The 20,764-nt window shown below is 43.8% G+C and overlaps 1 protein-coding gene across 6 annotated transcripts in view; it reads right to left on the bottom strand.

Annotated features, from left to right (window-relative positions):
* The window catches only part of TDP2 (tyrosyl-DNA phosphodiesterase 2), a 39,011-nt gene extending 21,702 nt beyond the window's left edge, over window positions 1-17,309 (bottom strand). The window contains exons 1-3 of one of the 6 annotated variants that reach the window (XM_078786753.1): window positions 17,263-17,309; window positions 16,919-17,055; window positions 1,998-2,130 (exon numbers count right to left, since the gene is read on the bottom strand). In XM_078786753.1, the coding sequence (XP_078642879.1) occupies window positions 1,998-2,111 (114 nt within the window). In that variant the 5' untranslated portion in view covers window positions 2,112-2,130; window positions 16,919-17,055; window positions 17,263-17,309. The other 5 variants (XM_068130827.2, XM_078786752.1, XM_078786757.1 and 2 more) reach the window with 5 other exon arrangements.
* Window positions 17,310-20,764: the final 3,455 nt, after the last annotated feature.

Here is a 20,764-nt window from a genome sequence, read left to right as displayed (position 1 = left end):
AACTGGCATGGTCTTCAAGCATCCATCAAATTTCTAGACTGGTCTCCCATTTCTAGTCTCTGACATCAACTCATCCTGGGAATCCTTCCAAGGTAAACTGCTCTCTCTCATGCAAAGATTTATCCCATCTTGTCTTCAGTTGTCATACCCTTCTTCCTCCCGCCCATGGTACACTGAATCGTGTGGTGAGGCAGTTGCCCTGTAACAACTTGCCTTTGCCTCGTGGAAGGAAAATCCAACTGACGGCAATCTCAGTTCCTTCCACAATGCTCGGAACACAAAGTCTGTTCAGGCTGGAGTTCCTCAAGGCAGTGTTCTGGGCCCTGTGGTTTTTCTTTTCTTCATTAATAATCTCTCCTACTCTCTGGAAATTCCTCTATCTTTTTGCTGATGAGTCCACCCTGATGAGTCCACCCATCCCTCAGATCAGCAGGGAGCAGCCTCTTCACTCTCTGCATACCTGGAAAAAAAATTACAAGCTGGGCAATCAAGTGGAACATGTCTTTCAATCCTGACAAATCTCACACTCTCACTTTGTCTCTCTGAAAAGACCGTCTGGAAAACCCTCACATCTACTTTTGCAAAACAATCCTCTCGAAGAAGTTCTGTCACTCAAGCTTTTGAGTCTCTCTATCTGCCATGATCTTTCCTGGGAAAGCCAAATTTCCAAGCTGGCCTCCAAAGCCAGTCGTCGACTGGGCATCTTCCATCATGCGAAATCCTTCCTTGGCACAACTGAGCTCCGAACCACTTACAAAGCTTTCATCCGCAGCTCAATGGACTACTGCTCTCCCCTCTAGGCTGGTGCACCGGCCTCACACCTAGCTCGGCTTCACGCTGTAGAAACAAAGGCTTTTAGGATCATTGGTATTTCCTGTGATGAAGTCGATTCTTAGGGCTTTCCACTCTCACCGCAGAGAGGGAGAGAGGGAGAGAGGAAGAGGCAGAGAGAGAGAGAGAGAGGACCAAAACACACAGGCTTACCCTTCACAACAATCCCTAACATTTAAAGATCAACCTAAGACAACCCACCCCGCACGTCCATGTTCTTTACTGTTGTTGTGCTTGTGCTTCCCTCTCTCTCCCCATCTTGTCTCCCACTATCTCTATTATATGTTTTATGTGCGTTTCTGTTGATGATTTTATGTTTTATTTGTTAGCTCTTACATGAGCCTCGACTTTATATACAAAAAACAACAACTCAGAGCCAGATTTACCTTTTAGAGGCATGGCACCAAACAAATGTGTGGGCCCTCATTTGAGGAACCATTGTAAGAGACAGGAAATCCACACAGAAGTAGTCTTTAACACAGCACACAGCTGCATACAAGTTTTATTTACAATATCTACAAGTTTAAGTTGCAGATTAAGGTGGCTGCCATTAGGGTTACAACAATGGTAGCCATAGGGCAGAAGGACATATACGCAAGTGTACACAAAATAAATAACAAATGAAAAAACATAAATAAAACAGTGAATATAAACAGCCCATCATTTGCTGATCCCACCAAGTTCAATACATATTCGATACATATTCTAGCATTAAATGCTATAGATATTCTTTCTATCCACTCTGGGGGTACTGCTAAACTACAGGTTCGTTATCCGATTCATGTTCCGATTAGTGTTCAAAATAGAACATTGCAATGAAATTAAGTTGTTCCTCGATCATAAACTGACTATGTAGAGTGTAGACAGACAGATAGAAAAGTGAACTAATTGCGTAATACTGCCATTCACTTTGTTTGTGCGGGGTGAAAGGATAGTGATGTGTTCATGGGTTGCCGGCAATATAGACTACATGGGCTTTGTGTGCAAAGTGGTCTCCTCCTGTTTCTGGGATTCTTCTTCTCTCCTTGTGTGTAAGTGAATTGCGAAGACAAAATTAAAATTGAAAAAACAATCCCGTATGACTGCTATAGCACTGTTTCAAATAATTCAAACATAATAGACCATTGAAATATGGGTTCTCATTTGAGCCGAGAGAGAGCACTTACCTGTAGGTTCCAGTTGTGTTTCTGGAGCCATTTGATGGCGTCTGGTTGTGATAAACTTGACACATCTGCAAAGAGCTTTCCGAGTTCATTTTCTTTGGTTTTCCCCCTCTCCATTGTCTGAGCAGCCAATAATCTACATCAAAACAAGAGCGTGGCAAAAAGATTATAGAAAAATCCACAAACCTCAAACTGACCAAAATAGTCATAATCATTATCTTGCATAATGCATATCTGACATATATACAACAACAGGCATTTTAAAGGCCATTTTCCCTGCAAGAGCGGGGGTTAGCCTTGCGGTCCCCATGACAATCTTCTCCATTTTGCCCTATTTTCTGCATCTCCCCTTGTTAACCCCCTTGCCCGCATTTCTTCTTCGACCATCTTTAGCCAAGTCTTTCTCAGTCTTCCCCGTCCTCTACTTCCTTCCACATTCATTTCCATCACTCTTCTCAACCAGTCACTTTCATCCTTCCTCAACACATGACCAAACAATCTCAACCTGTTCCTCTTCACAGCATCCATCACAGGCTCTATTCCCATCATCTTTCGCAATTCATCATTTGGCTTCCTCTCTCTCAACGATACTCCACACATCCACCGAACCATTTGCATTTCCACCCTTTCCAGCCTTCGTTGCTGCTCTACGTTCATTACCCATGTCTCGCTCCCATAAATCATAACACTTCTCACACATGCAGCATACACCTTTCCCTTCAGCTTCAACGACACTCCCCTCCTCGTCAGCACGCCACTCAGTTCCCGAAAGTTCTTCCATGCACATCTCACTCTAGCAACCGTTGCCGAGTCTGATCCACCTTCTCCATTCAGCATGTCTCCTAGGTAACAAAATGTTTTCACACCTTCCAGCTTCACGCCGTCTCCAAGATCCAACTCAACATTTCCTCCATCTGCAGCTCCCTCTGTGCACACCTTACACTTGAATGTAGCTGCCACACTGGTTAATGACCCTCTCAAACCACTACATTTTTGATGAACCCACTCAGCGCACATTGCACATTGAATTGAGTTCACTCCAACACCCTTCCTGCACACAGCACATGGCTACTTCCCAGTTCTTTCCACCTCACCACATGCTTTACCACTTGCCATCACCTTTGTTTTTCCGATATTCACCTTCAGACCTTTCGTCTCCATACATTCCTTCCACTTGTTCATCTTCTCCTTCAGTCCATCCATACTTTCTGCAATCAACACCAGATCATCTGCATACAACAACTCCCACGGTAAACCCTCCTTTATGTTCCGAGCCAGCACCTCCATCACAGCTACAAATAGTAGTGGACTTAGTACCGACCACTGATGCACTCCCACCTTCACCTCAAACTCACCACTGTTCCCGTCCTTCGTCCTTACAGCTGTGCGCGCTCTTTTGTACATTGCCATCACTACTCTGATCAACCATTCCTCCACTCCTAACTTCCTCAATGCCCATGTCACGAGTTCACGTGGAACCCTATCGAATGCTTTCTCCAGATCAACAAACCCAAGAAACAACTTCTTCCTCTTCTCCATGTACTTCTCCTGCAACTGCCTCACAATAAAAAGCGCGTCTGTCGTTCCTCTTCCTGGCATATATCCAAACTGCATTTCGTCAATCTTCACTTTCTTCCTTATCCTCCTCTCCAACACACTTTCCAATACCTTCATTCCATGCTCCCATAACTTTATCACTCGATACGAGCCACAGTCCAGAGGGTCACCTTTCCCCTTGTATAGACGGACGAGGGTACTTAGTTCCCAATCCACTGGAATGCGGCCTTCTTTCACCACCAGATTGCAGATCTCTGTCATTCTCTTCACACCACAATTTCCCACTGCCTTCAACATATCTCCCACAACTCCCGTCGGCCCTCCCGCTTTTCTACTCTTCATTGCTTTAATCGCTTCCTCAACTTCCTTCTCGGTTATCTTCTCTGCCGGTCCTAAAACTGGGTTACTCTCTATGTTGCCATCCCATTCATTCTCTGCATTCAACAGTATTTCCATATATCTCTTCCATCTTCCTTTAATTCCATCTGGGTCCACAACGATTTGTCCCACTTCATCCTTCAAGCAACTCACCCCCATCACATCACACCTCTCATTCGCTGTCTGCTTTGCAATCTTGAATACCACTCTCTGACCCTCTTCCAAATCCAAGCGTTCTACGAACATTTTCCTACATGCCTCCTGCGCCTTTGCTACCTCTTTCTTTGCAGCCTTCTTGGCTACCTTATAACTTTCATGCTCTTCCTTTTCTGCCCCCGTACCCTGCGCCTTCTGCCACTCCTTGAACTTCTTTCTCTTCTCATCAATCTTCTTTCCAACTTCATCATCCCACCACCATGTTTCCGAGTGCCTCGGTGGTCCTTTTGTACATCCACATACCTCACCAACGGCTCCCAACAGACTATCTTTCATTGACATCCAACCACTTTCAAGCTCAACCACATCATCCTCTACCATACTCAGCCTCTCTTTTAATGCCTTCCTCACTGTCACCTCTTTCAACCTCCACACCTTCATTCTCGGTTGGTGCTTCACCCGCCGAGCTCTCCTCGCACCTTTCAACCTTATGTCACAGACAACCAAGTGGTGCTGTGAAACAGCCTCCTCCCCCGGGATCACCTTTGTGTCCCGGAGGTGCCCCCTATCTCGCCTACGCACCATCAGGTAGTCAACGGTTGTCGTCGACCCACCTGACGTGTATGTAACAAGCTTATTATCCTCTTTCTGGAACTGAGTATTACAAAACAAACAAATCAGCTACATCAGCAAACTCCAAAATCCTTTCACCTTCTCCATTTCTCACACCATATCCGTAACCCCCATGAACTCCCTCAAAACCGTCCATACTCCTTCCCACATGTCCATTTAGTTCTCCTCCTACCACAACAACTTCCTTATCTTTCATGTTTTCCATCAGCTTCTCTATCGCACACCAGAACTTGTCCTTCTCTTCATCGCTCCGACCAACCTGCGGAGCATATCCCGAGATGACGTTCACCAAGAGCTTTCCAATCATCATTTTCACCATCATCAACCTTTCACTCACTCTCGTCACACTCACCACACTGTCTACAAACTCCTCAGAAAAGAGGACACCAACACCATTCATGCCTTCTGGGCACCCTTGCCACACAAACTTGTATTTCTGTCCCTGCCTACCCTTCACCATTCTCACACCACTTCCCTTCCATCTTGTCTCCTGCACACAACATATGTCCACTCTTCTTCTGACCAATACTTCCACCATTTCTCCTGATCTCCCTGTCATTGTCCCTACATTCCATGTCCCAAACCTCAGAAACCGATCTCCACATCAGGCATCAGACTTTTCGTCGTCATAAATGGAGTGATTTCCACCCTTGCTTCGATCGGGTTCCCCACCTTGAGTTTTGACGAGAGGGAGTGGGGTCCCCCACGGGGTACTTCGGGCTGTACCCTGCCCATATCTAGTATATATCTGACATATATGCAGCCTTCATATATGCGCAATAAATGATCCAATTTTCCTCTGAAGCATTTTGTATTTGTCAAGTTGGGGATAGCAGGAAGGGTTTTTTTGAAAAGTGCCTGGCTGCATCCTGGTCTTCTCAAATCCATTTTTATGCCTCCACCCCCGAAGATGGCCGAAGGCATTATGTTTTTGGGTTGTCCGTCCGTCAGTCCATACGGGCTAAACCTCATTTTTCTCAGCAACCAAATGTCGAATTGAGACGAAACGTTTAGGGAATGATCGACACCCATGTAGATGGTTTTTATGACAATTGTGTTGCCATAGATCACGTGGTACAGCAGCCATCTTGGATTAAACTCAAATAATTAAAAAAATATTTCTCAGAAACCGCTTATTGGAAAATTTGTGAAACGACACATTTTCGAGTACTCCCAATGAGGAACAAAAGCATGATAATGATGACATCAGTGAAATGGTATACTAGCCATAAATGTTTTAATCGATTGCTTTATCTTAAAAATCTGAAATTGCCTGCACATGATCAATGACCCAATTGTATTGAAATATTAAATTTATGACATCATAGGTCACATGGTTTGGCAGCCATATTGGATTTAACCTAAAACTTAAAAAACCCATCTTCTCCCAAACCACCAAAGTGATTGACTCTAAACTTTATGTATGTCATTAACTAGGCATGGCGATTAAAAGTTGATCACAAAAACGTCATCGATCACATGGTGTGGCAGCCATATTGGATTGAAAGAAAATATTAAATAATTATATCTCAGAAACCACTTACTCTAATGATTTGAAACTTTACAAATGTCATCTAACACCAGTGCTGCATATAGTTAAAAAATTATGACATCAAAGGTCACGTGGTTTGGAAGCCATCTTGGATAGAAAAACGAACCTTATCCGATCAGCACGAAACTTCACAAATGTTGATCCCCTACCCATATATATGCAGAGTTTACATTTTTGACGTCATATGTCACATGGTTTGGCAGCCATATTAGCTTGACAGCTGATATTAAAAAAAAAAAAAATCCCTTCTCCGAAAACGCTTCACCGATCGATGTGAAACCTGTCCTGTCTGGTAAAAATGTGACACTTGAAAACAGCTGAGGGGATTTAAATCAAACTTGTTTATTTTTAGGACAGTGAACCAGGGCATCCACTTGTTGTCAAGGGTAGGGACAACGCAGAGGCACATTGGCGACACAGTCACATTGCTCTAGTTTCACCTTAATACATGTTTGGAATTATCATTTCATAGCATTTAATGGTGGAACGTAGCTTGACATGGGGTTATACTAATGGCTGAATTAATGGGTACTGCTTTCCTAATGAGAGAAAGAATTCCTGCTCTTCCTTTGCTGGTCTTCCTCAGCTCTCTTTGGCACCTCAAATCATATGCTATTAAAAGATCATGAGGTTGTTGTGGAGGGTAAGACAAAGCCAGAGAAAGTCTGCTCATGTGTTCTAGGGAAGAAGGGGAATAAAGAACTGAAGAAAAGGGTATTTGGCTCACTGACAGAAACATCACCTCAGAATGTGGAATCAGGCTTGACTGACTGGTAGAGAGCATATCCTTGCATTCCATAAAGCCCGCAACAATTGTGTGTCCACTCTCAAGGAGGTCAGAAAACAACATCTGTCCAGTCTCAAAATTGAACTTTCAAACCTGTCCCCCTCCTTTAAAATCTGGTGGCACCTTGTTAAGTCCATCTCCAGAGTATGTTCCACCTCCATCCCTTCCCTCACTTCAAATGGCAACACAGCTGTCTCCATTCATGAGAAGGCCACATGCCTCTATTCTGTGTTTGCTGTCATGTCTTGTGTCTCCAACCCCTTGCTCTCTGTATCCATTCTACCAAGTCGCACACAATAGCTCCTGGAATGTGTGTCTTTTACACCTGTAAAGGTGAAGTTTCTGGCAAAGTTTCTGGCAAAAGCTCGACTCTGATTCTGCAAAGTGACCGGCCAACATGATGAAGGAACATGAACAACAACAACATGAAGGGAGACCATGGAAATCTCCACCCACGCATGGCTCGCGGACTTCCTCTCTGGTCGTCGTCAACGTGTGGCCCTGAATGGGTTTCTCTCATCTCCCCTTCCTGTTCAGGCTGGAGGTCCCCCAAGGCAGTGTTCTGGGCCCTGTGCTTTTTCTGGTCTTCATAAATGATCTCTCCGACTCTCTGGAAAATCCTCTCTATCTCTTTGCTGATGACTCCACTCTCTGCCACTCCATTTCTCATCCCTCAGATTGGCAGTCTGCAGCCTCCTCACTCTCTGCAGACCTGGACAAAATCACAGACTGGTCAAACAAGTGGAACATGTCTTTCAATCCTGACAAATCTCACACTCTCACTCTATGTCTCTCCGAAAAGACCGACTGGACAACCCTCCCATCTACTTTTTCAACAATCCTCTCCAGGAAGTTCTGTTACTCAAGCTTTTGGGTCTCACAATCTGCCATGATCTTTCCTGGGAAAACCACATTTCCAAGGTGGCCTCCAATGCCAGTCGCCGACTGGGCATCCTCCGTCGTGCGAAGTCCTTCCTCCGCACACCTGACCTCCTCACCACATACAAGGCTTTCATCCGCAGCTCAATGGAATACTGCTCTCCCCTCTGGGCTGGTGCTCCTGCCTCACACCAAGCTCGGCTTCACGCTGTTGAAACCAAAGCTTTCAGAATCATTGGAATCTCCCGCAATGAAGCTGTTTGTGAGGGCCTTTCACTCACTCACCACAGGCAGGTAGGTGGTGTTTCTGTCTTCTACCGACTCCTATCCGGCCTGGCTCCCCCAGCTCTACCTGTGATCTGTCCCCCAAATATTCTTACAGGTCGCACAAGATCTGCCAGCAACCCTCTTCTGGTGAAATTGCCAAAATCAAGACTCTCTGCTCACATTCACTCTTTCATTCCTCTTTACTCCTGCCTCTGGAACAAAATCCCTCACTCTCTTCAATCCCACTCCTCACTCCAGGTCTTTAAAACGGCTGTTCACCACCATCTCTTATCTTCCCCCATCCAAAACCTTGATCTTTTCTACCCCCGTTAATTCACCCCACATCCACTTTTTTGAAATACCAATTTCTTTCCTGTAAGTCCTAGCAGTGTCCATGTGTGCTATACCTCTCCCCCCCCCCCCCCCCTCCTCCCTTCCCATGCCTCCCCACCCCAAGCCCTCTCCCTCCCACAGATCTCCCGATGTCCCTGTTCTTTGCTGTTGTATTTGTGTGCTTCCCTCTCTCTCCCAATCTTGTCTCCCGCTCCCTTTATTGTATGTTTTGTGTGTCCCTTTTTTTTGTGATTAATGTTAGCTCTTACACGAGCCTCGATCTTGTATACAAAAAAAAACAACCCCAAAAAAACATCAGCTCATGTGCACAAAGGCTACAAGCCTGCTCTTCTGCACTTGCACATCCTCTCTCTGCCCTTTTCACCCAGTCATTTGCTTGCCCGAGGTCATCATCCATCTGTTGGAAAATCAGCCAACATCACTGCATTACATAAACAAGGTGCAAAAACGGATCCACTAAACTACAGACCTATCAGATTACTTGCAATCATCAGAAAGGTCATGGAATTCATTATTGCCATCGATATGAAACCATTCCTTTTCTCGAACAGTCTCGTCTCAAATCATCATTTCAGATTCAAACTGGATCACCCTACCTTGCACATGCTGGTTCTACTCACCCAACCCTGAATAATAATAATAATAATAATACATTTATTTTATATAGCGCTTTTCAAGAAGCCCAAAGACGCTTTGACAGAGTACAAAAAACAAGTGCAAAAAGACAAAAATAAAGAGGTAAATAATAATCAAAGCAAAAGGAAGGAGAAGGAGAAGAGATAGTCAGGGGTTAAATGCTGTGGGTTAAATGTTAAATGCAGTGTTGAACAGGTGGGTCTTGAGTGATGTTTTGAATGTGGTGAGTGAGGAGGAGTCTCTGATGGTGTGAGGTAGTGAGTTCCAGAGGGTGGGAGCAGTGATGGAGAAGGCCCTGTCCCCCCAGGATCTGAATTTGGTCTGGATGGGGGGGGGGGGGGCAGGAGGTTGGCGCCAGCAGAGCGGAGGTTGCGGGTGGGAGTGTGTCTGGAGAGGAGGTCAGTCAGGTAGGATGGGGCCAGGTAATGGAGGGCTTTGTAGGTCAAGAGGAGGATTTTGTACTGGATTCTCTGGGGGATGGGGAGCCAGTGAAACTTATAAAGGACGGGGGTGATGTGGTCACGGGTCCGGGAATGGGTGAGTAGACGGGCAGCGGAGTTCTGAATGTATTGGAGTCTATTGATGATTATTATTGAGGGTGAACCATAGAGGAGGCTGTTGCAGTAGTCCAGACGGGAGGTGATGAAGGCGTGGATGAGGGTTTCTGCAGCTGTGGAGGAGAGGGATGGACGGAGACGGCGATGTGAATGTGAATGTCCAACAGGGCCTCAATGCCCAAGATGAGATCAGGGCAGTGTCTCTGGACATAGTCACGTGAAAAAGTAAGTACAACCCATGTAAAGTTTTGACTTTTTCAACATATTTCAACATACAGCTATTTGATCTTCATTTCAACAATATTGATAGATAAAGGTGATATAATATAACAAATATCATGAAACATTTACATTTTGTAGTCCATTGTATAATTTAAATAAACATAAATGCAAATTTCGCAGGTGGAAAAAGTAAGTACACCCTTGGCTCTAATAGGTGGTGTTGCCCCCTTTGGCAGAAACAACCTCAAGTAGGCGTTTCTTATAACTGTCTACCAGTCTCTGACATCGACTGGGAGAAATTGTTGCCCACTCCTCCATGCAGAATTCTTTCAGCTGTGCGATGTTTGAGGGGTTTCTTGCATGCACAGCTCGTTTCAAATCCCCCCCACAACATCTTGATGGGATTTAGATCCGGGCTTTGATTTGGCCATTCCAGAACCCTCCATTTCTTTCTTTTCAGCCATTCCTTGGTGGATTTACTGGTATGTTTAGGGTCATTGTCATGTTGCAAGGTCCACCTTCAATTGAGCTTCAACTTTCCAACAGATGGCCTCACATTATCCTCAAGCACCCTCTGGTACAATGAAGAATTCATAGTGGATTCTATGATGGTGAGCTGCCCAGGCCCTGATGCAGCAAAGCTGCCCCAAACCATAATATTTCCACCACCATGCTTTACAGTTGGTATCAGGTTATTGTGGTCAAATGCTGTCTTTGGTTTTCACCAAACATGTCTTCTGGTACTGTGGCCAAATAGCTCTACCTTTGACTCATCTGTCCAGAGCACATTGTTCCAGAAGTGCTGGTCTTTGCCTAGGTGTTCATTGGCAAACTTTAGTCTTGCCCTGATGTTCTTTCTGGACAGCAAAGGTTTCCACCTGGCACACCTCCCATGTAGATCAAATTTGTGCAGCCTCTTTCTAATGGGAGACTCGTGCACTTTGACATCAACAGTGGCAAGAGCTACATGTAGGGGCTGTGATGACATTCTGGGGTTCTTAGAGACTTCTTTCAGCATCTTGCGGTCTGCTCTCGGGCTGAACTTGCTGGAGCGGCCTGGCCTGAACAAGTTGGCAGTTGTTTGGAATCTTCTCCACTTGTAGATGATCTTCTGGACAGTCGAATGATTGATTTCAAATTGTTTGGAGATCTTTTTGAATCCCTTCCCAGACTTGTAGGCATCTATAACCTTCTTTCTGAAGGCCTCAGAGAGCTCTTTTGATCTTGGCATGGTGACGCCGCACACTTCAACAACAAAGAGCAAACCAAACTAAATGTCTGAGGTTTAAATAAGATGGGTTCCTCCAAGATCCTCTCTAACGATGTTCTAATCATTTGCACCTGAGCTGGTGCACCTGATTCTAATTTTAGGTATTTGAAGTAGTGATAAATGTAGGGGTGTACTTACTTTTTCCACATGCGAAATTTGCATTTATGTTTATTTAAATTATACAATGGACTACAAAATGTAAATGTTTCATGATATTTGTTATATTATATCACCTTTATTCCTCAATATCGTTGAAATGAAGATCAAATAGCTGCATGTTGAAATATGTTGAAAAAGTCAAAACTTTACATGGGGTGTACTTACTTTTTCTCATGACTGTATCTCGTGCTTTCGATACAATATGGCATCCGGCCTTACTCTCCAAACTCTCTGCCTATGGAATCCATGGCCAACTCCACACATGGGTTACTGACTTCCTATACTCTTGCAGCCAACGTGTGGCTCTCAATTGATTCCTTACATCTCCTCTCCCTGTCAAGGCTGGAGTGCCCCAAGGCAGTGTTCTGGGCCCAGCCCTATTCCTGATCTTCCTAAATGATTTCACTGACTCTCTGCAAAATCCCCTTTATCTATTTGCAGACTACTCCATCCTTTGTCATGACACCCCTCATCCTTCAGACAGGGAAGCTGCAGCCTCTTCTCTTCAGATCTTCACAAAATCACAAGCTGGTCAAACACCTGGAATATGTATCTTTCAATCCTGATAAATCTCACACTCTCAGTGTCTCTCTCCAAACTGACTGGGCATCCTCCGTTGTGCAAAGTCCATTCTTGGCACACCAGAACTCTTGTCCACCTACAAGGCCTTTATGTGCAGCTTGATAAAATAATGCTCTCCCCTCTGGGCTGGCGCCGCCGCCTCACATCCTGCTCAGCTAAACACCGTGGAAATCAAGGCCTTCACGATCATTGGAATCTCTGGTGAAGAACTTGAGTCTGTGTGCCTTTCACATGATAGACAGATCGGTGGTCTCTGTCTTCCTCCACCTCCTTTGTGGTCTTGCATCCGCTGCTTTTCCATGCTTTGTTCTCCCCATGAGTATGCAGGGTGCACACGGACCACCATCAACCGCCTTCTGGTGAAACTCGCAAAATCCAGAATCACTGCTCACCTCCACTCATTAATTGCTCTTTTCCCCACCTGTGGAACGAATTCGATGGCACATCCTCTTCAATCTCATTCTGCCCTTCCTTCAGGTCTTCAAGATAGCTGTTCACCACCATCTCAGGTCATCCCCCATTAAAAACCATGATATTTTCTGTCCCAGTTAACACCCCCCCCCCCCCCCCCCCTCTTGTCCCCAACTCCTGAGCCTACCTTTTTCCAAATTTCCAGTTTTCGCCTCTGAAGAGTTTGCTTCTATATTCATCTTGTCTACCCAATGCATCCTTCTCCTACCTCTCATTTCTCCCTAACACCCATTGTTTGTCCAAGTCTCCCTCTATTCTACCCCTCAGTTATGGTATTAATGGCCCACAGACCTCCCCCACACCCCTTTCTCTCTCTATTATTCCTTTTGTTATGTTATGTCCTGATGAGTTATTTGGTCTAGCTTCTCCACAAGCCTAAACTTTGTGTACAGATTTTATTTTTTTACGAGGGGTCTGGTGTATCAGTTGTCAGGAAGGTTTCAGAGGCACCCTGCATCAGCTAATGATTAAATGACTCAATAAGTCAAGTATTCTGAAGGGAGACCATCAGTGTTGGAGTACCAGGTGGTGAAGGATGGAGTAAAATCAGAAGATCCATCAACATCACTCCCATTCATGATAAGGATGCAAAAAGACAAGGAAAGCCATAAAATCCATTATAGTCAGTAGTTCGTATTTTCAAAGTCTAAGATCTAACCATTCATTTGGATTCTGTCCTGCTCACTCAATTATGGGCATACTGCTGCTACTCTCCCAGAAATAGTTGGAAGCTTTACATCTCAAACAAGAAGTCAGGCCCGTCCCCGTCTCTCTAGACATGCATCTCAGGCATTCAAATCAGCTAGTATCCAGCTCTGCTTGTCAAAATCGCTGCTTGTGGCACACAAGACTTCATTCGTACCTGGGTTTCTGAATTCCTCTACCTGCACAGTCAACGTGGTACTTACTATCAGTATAACCCTCTCCTCTCACAGCGGAGGCTGGAGACCCCAAGGCAGTGTCTTGAACCCAGTCTCGTTCCACATCGACATAAAGGGCTTCTCCAAATGCTCTGGATATCCAACTCTTCCTTATTGCTTGTTGATGTCGTTTCATATGGAGCCTGTGGCTGCTGGTTGCATCATTTTTCTGGAAGCTGTGCCGCTGATGCAGTGCCCCCTGCATTCAGTAAGCTGGTACTCCTTTTACCGATCTCGAAAGGATGTGAAACTGAGTCAACACACCTGGTGTTATTTAACGGCAGACAGAGGCTCAAAATACAGACCCCAAGATCTTAAGCCAGCCACCTTAACCGTGAAGCCAACATAGTAAGGGAAACATATGAAAATCTGTTAACTAAATTGTTACCAAAAAATTTCTTCACCAATATGTTTGTAAAGGTGTGTAATAACATGTGTTAAAATGTTGAAGGTCAACTCCCGTGGGAAACCCAGAAAAAAAGCTGTTGAATTCGGGTACCGAAAAATTATTTTCGAGAATTTTTATTGTTTTTAATCGGCCCTTAAGTAACTTATGAGGGGTCAAATAAGGGTTTTTCATGATTCTGAGTTGATTGTTAACATTTATATTTCACCACAGACACTCCTTTGTGGAAAAATAATTTCTAAATATATCTCATTTTCTACTTTGCAGGACATGGAGTCTAGCAATATGGATGAAGACGTTACTCCACCTGTGCTCAATTGCTTCATCTGTGCACGCTCGGATACACCAGCTGAAAGGCTCATACAGGCAACTCCAAAGGGATACTCAACTTTATTGAAACAAGCAGAAACTGTCGAAAATGTTACTGTTGTGGAACGTATGAAGGAGGCTCAAAAGGAAGGAAAACTGAGGTACCACCAGAAGTGTAAAAATGATCTGTACAACAACTTTGTTGCAACCACCAAGAGGTCAGCTCAAGCATCAAAGGCAGAGAAAGAGTCATCAAAGTTGAAGAGAAGACGCACTACTTGTGAGTTCAGTTCATCAACTGGCTGCAGTTCTAGAAGATCACAGTCAGTTGACCTCCTGTATAAGGATGTATGCATTCTTTGCAACCAACCAGCCCAGCTCTACAAAAATAATCCAGCACAAGCTAGAAAGAAATACAGAGTGCCAGATAATTTGACTGCAGATACACTGAAGGCAAGCTTGCTGAAGACAGCACGGAGTCGCGGGGATGACTGGGGCACTGAAGTCACTGGACGCCTGGAAGGGATCAACGACTTGGTAGCAGAAGAAACACTGTACCATTTGCGATGCAAACTTATGTTTGCGAGAGGTGACAGTTTGTCCAAGACTGATGAGGAAGGAAAAAGGAAGAGAGGACAGAGGAGTATTGATGAGGAGCGAGAGGCAGTTTTTATTGAATTCTGCGAATGGTTAGACTCAGAATTAGAGCATGGGGTAATGAACATGGACCAAGTCCATGAAAAGCTGCAGGAGTTTGATCAGTCACCAGAGAAGAGCCTTTCTTATTCAAAGCATTGGCTAAAGATAAAACTTCTAGAGAAATACGAAGACACCTTGTATTTCACAACACAGGAAAGAAGGGCAGATGTACTCTGTCTCAAAGATGGCACCGACAATATTCTGCGAGGGCATCATGCTAATCTTGACCATGGAGATGAGAAGACTCAGATCATAAAGACGGCACTCAAGTTCATATCCAATGATATTGCCTTGATTGATTTAGGTCCAAAGTCATACCCCACCACACACAGTATGACTGACATCGATAGTCAGCTGACACTTGTTCCTGCAAGCCTTCAGATGTTCTTGAGACCGATTGTCAAGACAGACGTCCCCGTGACTCCGTGCTGTCTTCAGCAAGCTTGCCTTCAGTGTATCTGCAGTCAAATTATCTGGCACTCTGTATTTCTTTCTACCTTGTGCTGGATTATTTTTGTAGAGCTGGGCTGGTTGGTTGCAAAGAATGCATACATCCTTATACAGGAGGTCAACTGACTGTGATCTTCTAGAACTGCAGCCAGTTGATGAACTGAACTCACAAGTAGTGCGTCTTCTCTTCAACTTTGATGACTCTTTCTCTGCCTTTGATGCTTGAGCTGACTTCTTGGTGGTTGCAACAAAGTTGTTGTACAGATCATTTTTACACTTCTGGTGGTACCTCAGTTTTCCTTCCTTTTGAGCCTCCTTCATACGTTCCACAACAGTAACATTTTCGACAGTTTCTGCTTGTTTCAATAAAGTTGAGTATCCCTTTGGAGTTGCCTGTATGAGCCTTTCAGCTGGTGTATCCGAGCGTGCACAGATGAAGCAATTGAGCACAGGTGGAGTAACGTCTTCATCCATATTGCTAGACTCCATGTCCTGCAAAGTAGAAAATGAGATATATTTGGAAATTATTTTTCCACAAAGGAGTGTCTGTGGTGAAATATAAATGTTAACAATCAACTCAGAATCATGAAAAACCCTTATTTGACCCCTCATAAGTTACTTAAGGGCCGATTAAAAAAAATAAAAATTCTCGAAAATAATTTTTCGGTACCCGAATTCAACAGCTTTTTTTCTGGGTTTCCCACGGGAGTTGACCTTCAACATTTTAACACATGTTATTACACACCTTTACAAACATATTGGTGAAGAAATTTTTTGGTAACAATTTAGTTAACAGATTTGTGAAATATCTCATAAAATGCCCTTACTAACACCAGGCTATTCCCTCTTGCTGATGATTCTGCATCGTTTCGTACAATACCCCATATAGTACTGAGTACTGGCCACAAAAACTCCAAAACATTATCTGGAACATTACCATCGCTCTCCTATTCCATGACTCACAACCCTTGCCAATCCTTCTTACCTCCTCACCACCACCACCACCACTCACCCTGAAACATTGACGAGTGATCCTTCAGCTCAGTACTCTCAGTTAAAATTTAACTTTAACGTGTCGCACTTTACCCTCACCTGGCATGATCACGACTTTATAGTTTATGGCAGTGATTAAAAATGGTATTTTTTAACGAGTCAGCCAGAAGCATCACCCCAAACATCATCCGTGCAAAGCATCACCCCAAACATCAAACATCATCATCCGTCATTTTAAAAATAATAGCAATGTTTACAGTAATTATAGATAAAGTAATGTGCTCTATACCGAAAATGCATTAAAGTACGTATTAAGTGGATAACAGCGACGACGCGTTTAAAAACATTAGTCAGTGCCTCCTCCTCCTCCCACCAATCTTCTTCTTCTTCTTATATGTGCAGTGCAGCACAGGGTTGCGGGGTCGCACACATTCGGGCAAGAATTTGTAATTTGATCGGAATGCCGGCGATAACTCGCCAACTCTTCGCGATGTCCACCAATTATAAATGGCGGCAGACAGGACGCCCGGTTTAGCGTCAAACCGAGGAGCGGCTCTCATCCTGCCTATGAATCACCAGGATGGCAGTTTATAGCAGGGTCTGGATTCGAACCTAGGTTACCACAGCTTAGTGTGCGTACCTACTGGCTATCCTGCCAGCCCCTCCCACCAACAATTCACAACTTACTTCAACCTGAAGGAGGTGATGCCAAAATAATTCCGCGCCTGAGGAAAGTCAGATGCTCGGAATCCCGCCCGCCGCCCCTGCAGCTACTTCCTGTGACCAACAACGAGGCTGTTGTGTTGATCGTTTTCTCGCCTTTTCTGTGGAAATGTAACAAGATACGGCAATTCAGGTGCGATACGCATCTTTAACGTCCCACAAGTAATGCCGGCAGAAACTCGTCATATTTTCGAAACGGCAGCGTGAAAGTCGCATAAAACAAGCAACACAACCTCCATGTACTTCCTTTTCCTAATTGCAGATTCGCCGATATACCGGATCTTCTTCTTCGCCATATATGAATGCACCTTGTGCTGAGGGAACGTCATGTTGCGCAGCTCTTCTTCTTCGCTTTGATGCCAGCAATGGCTGCGGGTAGCATCATTTGCTGTGTCGTTCATGCAGTGCCCCCTATAGGTTAGAGCAGGAATTCATCAACCAATACCCTTTGGGGGCAGACCCAGCTGGCCTACGAACCCAGCAGCAGTCCTAGCACCAAATCCTTTGTTAATCGAACTTTTTAGGACCAACAGTCATTGTTGAGAGAGAAGCGGAAATTATGGATTTCAACACTGATTGTAATTTGAAGCAAGCTCAATGTGCTATTGGTCAGAGTTTTGCACTCTACGTGTGGACGAGAGAAATACTGACTTCCATGCAAGGGGTTGGGGCAACAGGAAGATGGGGTGCAGGAGCATTAGCCACAGGGGGGAGAACATTAGCCGTAGAGATATGGAGATGACAACCAAAGGGAAGCCTTCTTTTATGGCGGCACAAGGTTATGGGGTGGAGTGGAATCATTCGCTGAGTGAAGATGCTTCTTCCTCTTCTTTTATAGGCAGCACAAGGTTATGGGGTGGAATCATTCGCTGAGGGAAGATTGATTCTTCCTCTTCTTTTATAGGCAGCACAAGGTTGTGGGGTGGAATCATTCGCCGAGGGAAGATTGATTCTTCCTCTTCTTTAGGCAGCACAAGGTTGGGGGGTGGAATCATTCGCTGAGGGAAGATTGATTCTTCCTCTTCTTTTATAGGCAGCACAAGGTTGTGGGGTGAAATCATTCGCTGAGGGAAGATTGATTCTTCCTCTTCTTTTATAGGCAGCACAAGGTTGTGGGGTGGAATCATTCGCCGAGGGAACATTGATTCTTCCTCTTCTTTAGGCAGCACAAGGTTTGGGGGTGGAATCATTCGCTGAGGGAAGATTGATTCTTCCTCTTCTTTTATAGGCAGCACAAGGTTGTGGGGTGGAATCATTCGCCGAGGGAAGATTGATTCTTCCTCTTCTTTAGGCAGCACAAGGTTGGGGGGTGGAATCATTCGCTGAGGGAAGATTGATTCTTCCTCTTCTTTTATAGGCAGCACAAGGTTGTGGGGTGAAATCATTCGCTGAGGGAAGATTGATTCTTCCTCTTCTTTTATAGGCAGCACAAGGTTGTGGGGTGGAATCATTCGCCGAGGGAAGATTGATTCTTCCTCTTCTTTAGGCAGCACAAGGTTGTGGGGTGGAATCATTCGCCGAGGGAAGATTGATTCTTCCTCTTCTTTAGGCAGCACAAGGTTGTAGGGTGGAATCATAAGCTGAGGGCGTGGCGATACCCCTGATACAGTGCACGCTGTAGGTTAGAGCAATAATCACCTTGCGCTCACGAAGCGAAAATCATTGTTAGGCGATGGGTGCGTACGTATGGAGTGTATGCATTTTTAAAATTCATTTTCTCGGCAACCGTTGGTCCAATTGACACGAAATTTTACCATAGGAGTGCTTCCGCCTGTAGAATTTTTGTACACCGCTCCTTTCCTATGCCATCTCCAGGCACTGCATGACGTCATTGCTGGGCACCAAAGGGGGCCGGCGATGACGCACGTTGAAAGGGGGTACTCAGTTTTCATTCCGGTTGTTTTTGTTTACTTGCTTTCTGACTTTACTTGCTTGCTTGCTTAGTTTGTTTGAAAGGGGGTTTGTTTTGTTGAAATTTTGTTACTTGCGAAAATCGAAGATTTTAAAAGTATATTGGTTGGTCTTGTGCGTTATTCTGTCCGTTTGTCTATGTCAGTCACCTACAGGTCACAATTTTCAACCGATCTACAAGAAACTTCACCAAATGGTGGAGTTGGTCATAAGCAAGAAGCCTATTGTTTTTGGGGTCAAAAGGTCAACAACTTTGTCATATTTCTAAAATCCTTAATTTTCACCCGATTGACTTGAAATGTTAAGAGGATTTGCATATCTGGTCACTGAATTCAACCACGAAGTATTTCTTAGGTCCACATCGGCCAAAAGGTAAACAAAGGCCAGCTTTCTAAAATCCGCAATTTTCATCCGATTGACTTGAAAATTTAAGAGGATTTGCACATCTGGATACTGAATTCAACCACCAAGTAATTTTGAGGTCATCATAGGCCAACAACTTATTTTAGGGATTTTGCAAGTAACGTGCTGCTATGTACGACGTATTTCTTGTTTGTTTGTCCGGGCGATATCTCAGCCATCCTTTGAGCCAGGAAGCTGAAATTTCGGCACAATTCCGCAAGTGCTTTGGCAAAAACAGTATTTTTTGTTTTTTGATTAGTCAATTAATTGATTAGTTATTTAATTATTATCGATTAAGTACTTATTTATTTCCTTTCTCATCTGGGCATTATCTCAGGCACCTTTTGGGTTAGGAAGCTGATATATGGACACGACAATGACCAAATGATTTGGCTGTAAAGGCTATTTTCGATTTATTGATTAATCAATTAATTATTCGGTTGATGACTTAATATTTTTAAAGTTACAGATTCGGATGAAATGGTGGTGGTATAGGTATTCTATTAGCCGATTGCTTAATTATTTAATTATTTAATCATTATTATTAATTTATTTTACATTATTAATCATTTATTTATTTTCTTTTTCATCTGGGCAATATCTCAGGCACCTTTTGAGCTACGAAGCTAATATTTGGACATGGCAGTGACCAAGTGATGTGGCTATAAAGGATATTTTTTGATTTATTGATTAATCAATTAATTATTTAATTTTTCGGATTAGACTTAATTAATTTTCAAAAAGTTACAGCTTCAAATGAAGCACTGGTGGTTTAGGTGTGCTATTAGCCAATTGATTAAGAAAACATTTTATGATCATCATTTATTGATTTTAATTATGCAATTCAATCAATTATTGTACACCTCTCCCAATCAATAGTCTCTATGAGCTGCATGGCGGTATTGCCGTGCACCGAAGGTGCCCCAGCAATGCCGCGTTGGAAGATGTTATTTATTTATTTGGCATGGGGGTGGTGTACTTTGAATGTATCTGTGCTTGTTTTATTCATAATTATGACGTCATAGGTTGTGGTATTGGCGCCATCTTGGAAAAAACTTCACACCTCGATATCTGAAACCGCTCAATGGGAAAAATTGAAGCATGACTCATTGTCAAGTACTCCCCATGGGGAATAAGATATGTTAAAGATGATGTCATTGGTGCCTTTGTTATGACGTCATAATTCGACAAGTATAACACCATCAAATCAGTATGAATTCAGTTTCTCAGCAACTGTTGGTCTGATGGACACAAAATTTCACCGTAGGAGCGTCTCCTCCTGTACAATATTCTAATGACGATTCATACAATCATAACAATCTTGGAAACAACATAACAATCTTGGAAAAACCGAAAAAAAGGTTGCACCTCTATATCTCTGAAACCGCTCCATGGAAAAAATTGAAGCATTGCTCATTGTAAAAAAAAAAAACTCCGCATAGGGAATGTTAACGATGACATCATTGGTGCGTTAATTATGACGTCCTAATTCGACAA

The sequence above is a fragment of the Myxine glutinosa genome, chromosome 11 (assembly GCF_964187855.1).
Source record: "Myxine glutinosa chromosome 11, kmMyxGlut1.1, whole genome shotgun sequence".
Lineage (NCBI taxonomy): Eukaryota > Metazoa > Chordata > Myxini > Myxiniformes > Myxinidae > Myxine > Myxine glutinosa.
The sequence above is the reverse complement of the archived record's forward strand: the minus strand, read 5'-3'. Positions and strand labels throughout refer to the sequence as shown.